Here is a 9171-nt window from a genome sequence, read left to right as displayed (position 1 = left end):
TCAAAACAGGGACACGCCCACTGAGACCCCTGCGAACTTTTTATTCGCCAGAAAGGGAAAGGGAGACTCTTATTGGCTAATAAACTCTACTACTAAAACGAAATCCTACGATTGGTTAAAATATCTCTATTTCGAATTACGCGTTTGAAATTACTGGTCCGCCATTGGCTGATTCATTTTGTAAGAAATTCTTCATGTAGCCTACGGTTCTAAGGAGGTTTAAATGCAACATTTAACATTTGAAAGTAGGCCTACCACGCCTACAAACCTGCTGTTTTCACACCTCGTAGCACTTTGAGATTCCCTGGGAAGTGCATTACAAATAAAATATATTATTATTATTATTATTATTGTTGTTGTTGTTGTTGTTGTTATTGTTATTATTATTATTATTATTATTATTATTATTCGTTTCAGTAATGCAAAAAAGTATTAACAAAGATAAAAGATCCTTGATTACTCCGCTTTAACCCTCTCTGGTCTTCTGACGAAACGTAATTCTTGACTAACATAATACTACAGATCAGATTTAGTGTTACAATCTGAGCGTAGCACAGCCATATCGCGGATATGGAGTACCAGCCTATTTCTATAGCCTAGTCATTTGATTTGTACAAACACTGAACTAGCTGTGATAGGCCTAAGTTTATCTAAACATGCTATCATCTTTTGACAGAGAAATATCCCATGAACATAACCTCAAACTTGCTAGCCAAAGGAAAAGTTGGAAAGGACAGAAAGTATAATCATGCAAAAGTGGTGTAGACAATAATTTGAACACAAAATAGGGTTAGTTCAAGGGTGCAGTGCCTTATGTTCAGGTCTGCATACTGTTAGGCCTACTGTATGTTCAAATCTGCAGCACGTAGGACAAGACGAGAGGCAATAAGGGCAAATACCCATACTAATACAGACAAATACTGGCATACCCATAGGGCATAGGCTATATATTTTCACTGTGTTTAACTTCTAACGTGCAGAGAAAATCAATGCTGGTTCAATTGTATGGCTAACACAGTACAGTGATGTGGCACTGAGAGAGCCAAGCATTTGAACATTATATTTGCCAGATAAGAAAGTCCACTACAATGTATTATTATTATTATTATTATTATTATTATTTTGTAAATGTAATACATGCGGGTTTAGTGGGCCAATATGACATATATATGACAAAATCTGTTTTTTTCTGTTTCTGTTGAGGCAAATGACACTCCTGAACATCACTTTCATATTTTCTCCAGTAGATGGTGACTGATCCCATTTTGCAATTAGTTCTGGGCTCACAGACATACATTTGAAATCCGTTCACCGGTCATTATTTTAAGTCATATGGCTGTATTTATACACAAGTGTGGAATAAAAGACAAGTGGTCGACAAAACTTTTAAATGCATTATGCGTTCTTTGCACTACATTGTAAAAACAAACTTCTTATCACATAAGCAAGGTATTATCAGTGCCAACTATGATTTTATTGGTGTGACCAAAATGATTTTGTCCTTTGTACCTCACCATTCTGTACCCTGTTCTTTATTGTATGGCATTTAGGTGGAGCATTTTTAACAGTATTTCCAAAATGAGTCTTTGTTTTAATCATCATAAAATTAATGTTAAGGTTTTAGATGCTTTGACCCAAACCTGTTACTCATTTGGTAGAGCTAATAGTCTGGTAGGAAGGAGGGGGTCACCTGCACCCGAAAGGTATATTTTTTTAACCTAGGAATTTTGATGTTCCCCACACAAATTATTGTCCCATATGTGTTTTTTTGTATCATCTTTTGTGTCCGTGCTTGATTTTCGGCTGTACAAAATGAAAACTTTAATACTATAATGGATAACATGTATTCAATGACCAGGATTCTGTTGGATAAGCATCTGCTAGATATTTGATTACAGTATAACCTGTGCATACACACATACACACACAGGCACGCACACAAGCACATGCACACACACACACACACACACACACACACACACACACACACACACACACACACACACACACACATAAACACAAACACGTACACGCACACATGCAAACACACCAACACGCACACACACATAAAAACACACACATGTAGGCAAGCAGCCACACGCAGACACACACATAAACCCACACACACACCCCATTACCCCACACACCCACTCACAAGCGAACATACACACACATGCACACAAACATAAAACACACACATACATGCAGGCAAGCAGACACACACACACACACACACACACACCTTATTACCCCCCCACACACAGTCACAAAGGAAAACACACACACAGGTAAGCACACATGCACACACTAATTTACATAAAGTTGCAGTAGGGGATGGAGTAGGAGATGGAGACAAATTGACAATCATGATTTATTTTTGGAGAGAATATGCAGGATTGAGCGCTGGTCATATTTTGTACCGATTTGCGGTACATCTAGCTGAAAATAATTTCTTTTGATTTATATGTACTCACCACTTGGTTAGCATACGCCACCGTTGGTGGCCAATTTGATTTCTGCCCAGGCTAACTAAATAATGACAACAAATCTGAACCAAGTCATGTGACCTAGATACTGATCACAGACAAGACTTTTGATTTGGTATAAACTTTTAGAAATGCCTCCTACAGGATGTTAAAAAGTATGCATCTCCTGCACCCTGTTTAAGGGTTAAGGACTGTGTTAAGACAAGCTGCCTCATGTGCTCCAATGTCAATTAATAAGGCAAGATCAACAAGACATAACATACTGTATATAAGTATTTCACTTAAAAACTAAAGTTTGATGGCTGGTTATCACCCATATGGCTGAATGTCTCAGATAATTTCAGGAGGACTTTTAGGTTTTTTATAAATGAGTGCCTGGAAAAACTGTCAGTGTTTTTTTTTAGGTTTTTTTTTAGAAGCACTGTGCTACTGTTCAAACAAACAAATACATGTACTTAGACTTTATACTGTATCAAAATATAGATATTTATTTGTCACAATAAATTCACAAAAAACAAAATGATTCAAGTGAACATCCAGTACAGATTTTGAATTAAGCTTATATGAGTAGAAAGATATAAATAAATATAAGCACACATTTATATTTACATCAGTAAGGAGATGGATTACATTTTTACCAGGACAGACATAATTATGTGGAACTTCTTCATTCAAGCAACCCCCTCAGGTATAGAGAGGTAGAGTAGGCTATTCCCTCTTTTCTTTTTAAACCAAAATATTTATCACAAGTTATTACAAATTACAAAAGACCAGTTTACTAACATAGCTTTTTCTGTTGGAACAAGTAGAAGGATATCTTGTAGACACGTATTTGCGTGGCACATTGCAGAATAAGCTGAAGTGCAGTTATCATCAGACATGGTGGAGTGGTTTTGTGTGTGTTACCTGTACTTTACTTCACATTCTGTCACATCTCCAATGTAGCCTCAACATCCTCTGTTTTTTAGTCAGTGAACGATTTATCTCATGTTAATACAGAAAGTAAGAGAGAACTTTTGCAAGTACTGTTTCAGCTGTGAGTGACTGCTATTGGCTCCCAACAAGGCTTCAGCAATGTAATTAAATCAGCCTTAGCCAGGATGAGTCATCCCCCACATCTCGGCTATTAGGGTTCGTCCGAGCTGTAGCCGACGCTAACTCACGGCCACCATTTGCCTTCAAAGGGCATTAAACCTAGTTTTAGCCATGGCGTCCTCAAGCAGAGTTCATGAAGTGGGCTAAAGTCAAGGCTGTATATGCAGCAAGCTGAGATAAAGGGGATGGTGAAGGGGGTGATAAAGACTCCTGGAAAACTAAGCACAATTCTCTCTCTCTCATAAAGGGAAAAGGGACGAAAAAGAGATAAGGTATTCCCTTTCTTCAATAATCTTTGTTCATATGGCAAGCACAGTGTAATAATAATAATAAAAAAAAAATAAGGAACACAAGTGACAATCTGATTTAGAGGCACAGAATATTAATGTTCAAGATCCTTGTTGTGTTGTGTGGACACCTAAGAAGGCACATTGTTCTAACATGCCAAATGCACAGACTTGTCTGGTTGCAGCTGCACTAGTGTCTTTCAGTATACGGATACGTTTTTGCTTTACAGACTGTTCTAATTTGCAGCAAAGGGCACAAGGGTGCTCAGAGCACATCCAGTTTAGAGTCTCAGCATATGCTTAATTACAGCGAATGTCCATACCAACTTCCTCTTTATCTCTTCCCTTCCCCTTCTCCTTCTCATATTTCATGCGCAATCATTTTGCACGCTGCTGACGGATGCAAAAGCATTTCTGACACATAGTGATAATGTCCTTCAAAATGCAGGCTCAGTCCCTCCTTAAACACTATTTGCCGAGCTCACAACCACAGCATGGTGACTCTGAGTTATCCTTGAGTTTTTGAGGGTAGTAGAAACAGCCCTGGGGACACATACAGCAGCTCTTGAGCCCCGGCAGACTGAAGAGGCCGTCTGCTTAGAGCACATGGCTATCACTGTGCGGGCGGGGAAAAGTGTGAACATGGCCTGCTGTTCCAAGACAGGGAACCACAGGAGGCATCTCTTCTGTTCTGACATTCTGTAATATCTTCCCGGGAGCATTAATGCACACAGGGACATGAATGTCGAGCATCATGTATCACTCATGAATGAAATCAAGTCAACCTCCCCCATAGGTTAGGTATTGAGACTAGATTTTAGTATGTCCCTTGACTGATTTTGTTTTTAAGAAACACTGAGTGTTCCTTTTTAGAGTACACATATTAGTTTTGTCTCTCAAAAGAGGCAACGTTAATAACCTGGCAGTGGAAAGCACTCAAAGACTGAACGTGAGGGACCAGAGATCTATGAGCGTTCTCCAATTAAAGTTAAGTTAAGTTGACAGATATTTAGCAGACGCTTTGCATCCAAAGCAACACAGATTCATAACGGCAGGAATTGAACCCGGGTAAACCAATTGTCAGCTGGTGACGTTACGGCTGCTCCATCACGCCTTCAACAAAGCAAATGTCTGAGGATAGATAGGGCAAATTCAGCATTTCTCAGTCTTTGTTCAATTCTGTATAATAACTGTAAAATGATTTTGTTGCTGCTGACAGGATGGCAGTGTAATGCAGAAGCTGTGTGTATGTGTGTGTGTGTGTGTGTGTGTGTGTGTGTGTGTGTGTGTGTGTGGAGGGTGCTGGTGGTATTCTGTTCCCTCGGCTTCCTGTGACATGGCAATGGGGTTTAGCTCCAGTGGAAAAACCAGGATGGGGTGTTGGGTCTTCATTGACGTTTGAGGTTAAAGGGGTTAGATGGGGGAGGGGGTGCTCCTGATAGAAACAAGGGGAAAAAACGATGTGCGCACAGAGACTTGAAACAGTTTTGCTGACAGCTCAAGGCACTTTGGGCCTCTAAAAAATATGTAAAAAAATACAGCAAATGCAGTGTCTCCTTGATTTTTGAGTTGCTAATCTCATGATCTGTTCAGATCAATGGGAGACAAAATCAGGCCTTGTGATGCTATGATTGAGGATGAGAGTGGACAAAGCTTCCTGGTCCTCAGAAACGTCAACAGGTGTTATACAAAATACAAATCCCCAAGTGATTTCGCACCCCCATAAACACCAGTGATTCCTAATAGTGCCCACGTGCACACACAGACCCAGGTGTCTACCAGAAGCAAATGCCCTGATAAATCAACGGTTTGTTTCTGACAAGAGAGTTTTATCTTCTCTCTCTATATTCATTTGCTCCTGGGAACATACACGCAGACACATACACACCTCCCTTTAAAGACCGTGCTGTTGGGACCTCCCGAGCGCAGCTCACAGCTGTTGATGCGAGCTGGCGGACCGCAGTTCATGTTCCAGTGTCCCGTTGCGTAAAAAGCTCACACATTGCGTTGGTGTCACAGGATGGGGCCAATGACGCGGGACGCCGACGGGGGTCAACTCCACTTAGGTGGGGGTGTCGGGTTGCCCCCTCTGGCCCACTTCTCCGACGAAGCACTCGCATACTCTGGGTGGCCGGAATGCAGGGGTCTGACGCCAGAGCTGACGGCAGCAACCGCTTTGCAACACACACCCACCGTGTCCAATGACCAGTACGTGTGTGTGAGAGAGTGAGAGAGAGACAGAGAGAGAGAGAGTGTGTGTGCGTGTAAGAGTGTGGTGCTTCTTCTGGCTTGTTTTGACACTAGACACCTGCTGTGTGACGGTAAACTGCATGTGTCCCTCCTCTTGCCACTTAAAAGTGTTTCCACTCTGATCCTTGAGTGTGTACAAATGAGACTTTTACGCCAAAAAAGTGTGCGTATACTTTTTTTTGCACCTTTCTCAGTGCACGTGGTTGCTTCTCCTGAGTTAGTCAGTGGACAGAGCTCATCAGCAGAATAAAAGAAGAATCATAAGAGGGATGCTGTGAGGCAAAAGCCACCAAGCATGCTTCCAAATCCCTTTATCCTTTTCGCTTAATTTCTATCCTTGTCCAACTCGCCCCGTCATAGTGGGCACTGCTCAGAACTAGCGGACGCTCCTTCCTTTTTTTTCCTGCGTTTCTTCTTGTGGGCTGTCCAGCAGACTGTGGCCATTATTACCAGGATCAACCCAGTAACCAGCAGCACCACAGAAACCACCTTGGTCTGTGGGAGATCATTGTAGGTGTAGCTGACACCCGTTCCTGCGATGCCGATCACCAGGGAGATTATGCCGAAGGGGAAAATACAGCGGTACCAGGACTTCTCCACCCCACCTGTGGCTTGGGAGAGTCGCTCCAGAGAGGACAGCACGTCTGGAGCTTTGGGGCCTAGCTCCTCTGGTCCTACGCTGTGGTTCTCAGCAGCGGACACTCCACAGGCTCCAGGGGACTGGGGCTGGCAGGCCGGGTGTCCTGCAGTGCAGCCCATTCTGAAGCTACAGCGTGGGGCAGGAGAGGAGAGAACCAGGGCACCCTGCTTCCACAGGCCACTAGCCTTGCCTTGGCCCGGGATAATGTGAGTGAATGAAAGAGAGAGAGAGATAGAGAGAGAGATAAAGAAAGAGAAATAGAGCACTTAATTATTCACCAGTTCGTGAAAAACAATGAAGCCTCTCTGAAAAGCTTCGGGAAGACTAGAATTCACTCACATGCTTTTGTTATTTTCCTTTTTACATTCCTTTTTTCTACCTTGGTCTCTCTCCTCCTTCCAGCGCCGTGCTCCCTCTCTCCTTGCAGTGATGTGCTCCTCCTGCTTGCCGTGCTTCCTCTCACAGCATGCTGCGGTTTATCTCCAAAACTGAGAGTTGCTTTATATGTAGCCTGTAGCAGGGGTGGGGCCAAGGATGAAAAGTGGGTGGCTATAGGCTGCTGATAGGCTACAGTCCAGGATGACGTCCATGCCCAGAGCGGAGCGTCTGTACAGTGTGGATGTGCGTGCCTGTCCATGTTATGGGGTGTGGGGGGATGGGAGTGGCAAGGCAGGAGAAAGAGGAGAGGGGCAATTTCCTGCCCCCTTCTTCCTTTTGGCTTCAATGGATGGAGCATTTTCTCTTCACAAGAGCCTTGATTTTTCCTTGTTCAACTCCCGTTTATCAGTGAGGAGGAGGGACAATGTGTGTCAGTTTTACATCCTGTGGGAAAGAATGATCATAATGCCCATCAGGAGCATCTCACGCATCACACTGCATTACACACACACACAGGAGCAGCACAGCTGCGGTGTCTGTTCCTGACAGACCAATGGCATTCACTCTCTCCTCTCATCCCATCTGAGCGTGCACAGACGCACCTACCCACACATCATCCACCCCCATATACACACAGAGAGGGAGAGACAACCAAATCAGCTCAATGAAACCCACCTAAGGGATAAAATGTGTCATTATTCAAGACAGAATTTTCCTTAGGGAAACACCGTCAGAAAAAAACACACTCAAGCACAAAATTGTGAAAAACACGCAAGTATACCAACAGCTTAATTCAATTTGTATGCGTGTCACATACCTACCTATTGCGCCCTCAAGAGATTAGGCTGTACCCAGAGGGAAGTGTGGTGGATAGGTCATGGTAGGCTAACTGAATTGTGTATAGGTGTGCACATATGTGGGTGGCAAATGTCATTCTCAAATTAATGGGAGATGGGAGCGTGCTAAGCTCATTCGCAGCTGTGTGTGTTGAGGTGTGTTTTTGTGCCTGCACTGTTCTAGCAATATGTTTGTAGGTTGAGGAAAAGAAGGGAATGAGCCCCAAGCACCCTATTTAATGTCAGTTATAAAATGAACACTATGAATATCACATGCACACAGTAACACAAGACAGACAGATGATTGGTATGGCTTTGCATTGTGTCAAGTAATGTTTGTAAGGGGCATCTTATATATGCTTTTTGCATAGAGCTTTGACAAAACGTTAATATGAAGGCAAGATGGATGGCATATAAAAGTCTATTGAAGTTTGATGTGTCTCTAAAGGAGGTCTATATGTATGGCCTAAGATACAGAGGTGAGACACAGTACCGAGCAGTAAACCATAAAACTAGATGAGCAGAATGACTCATGACTGACTCCAGAGAGGGAGAGGAGAGGCAAATAAGGGGTGAGATGAGAGAAGGCGGGGTAACAGAAGGATGCACAGGAGAGAAATTGGATGGAGGCGAGATGGTTCTGGGCACATCTTAATTGCAGATTCGTGCTAAATTCTACATCTGTCAGAAGCATTCCCTGGCTTGAGCCATATGGGTGAAGGGCTGTTTACAGCTTCCCTACATCAATATATCAATACCACCTACTCTTGTTTTCTAGTGCAGGTCAGTCTTTGGAGGTGTTTTCCCCACCAATTATCAGTTCAAATGTTGATATCTGTATCCTCAATTTTTTGAATGGAGGGTTGAATCAAACTGTTCCAATAGGGCAAAAAACAGCTGTTACAAATCCCTGTTCCTATCTTGCTCATTGACTGTAGTATTTTCATCTTGATCTCCACCCCAAACTCGGGTGTTTTTTAGCCATTTTCTCAGTCAGCAGAGACTTTATTCTCGGTGACTCAGAGCAGAAATGTCTGCGCATATGTGAGCCCAGGAGAGGGGGCAGTCTGGAGGATAGCACTCCAACACCCACGCCGCTCTGTGTGAACCAAACGCCACCTGTCCTCCATTCTGCAGCCTGTATGCACCCAAATCCACCACTACATTCCCCACTCCCTCCTCTGAGCTTCTTTGACTTG

The 9171-nt window shown here is 43.0% G+C and overlaps 1 protein-coding gene across 1 annotated transcript; it reads right to left on the bottom strand.

The window, feature by feature from the left end:
* Nucleotides 1-2951: 2951 nt before the first annotated feature.
* LOC125296037 (transmembrane protein 100) lies at nucleotides 2952-7222 on the bottom strand. The gene is made up of 2 exons (XM_048245672.1): nucleotides 7138-7222; nucleotides 2952-6948 (listed from the first exon to the last, which is right to left on the bottom strand). Exon 2 carries the CDS (start codon nucleotides 6875-6877, stop codon nucleotides 6473-6475), a length of 405 nt encoding a protein of 134 aa, XP_048101629.1. The 5' UTR covers nucleotides 6878-6948; nucleotides 7138-7222; the 3' UTR covers nucleotides 2952-6472.
* Nucleotides 7223-9171: the final 1949 nt, after the last annotated feature.

This window comes from Alosa alosa, chromosome 6 (assembly GCF_017589495.1).
Source record: "Alosa alosa isolate M-15738 ecotype Scorff River chromosome 6, AALO_Geno_1.1, whole genome shotgun sequence".
In the NCBI taxonomy this organism is placed as follows: Eukaryota; Metazoa; Chordata; class Actinopteri; order Clupeiformes; family Clupeidae; genus Alosa; species Alosa alosa.
This window is presented reverse-complemented; position numbering and strand designations above follow the sequence as displayed.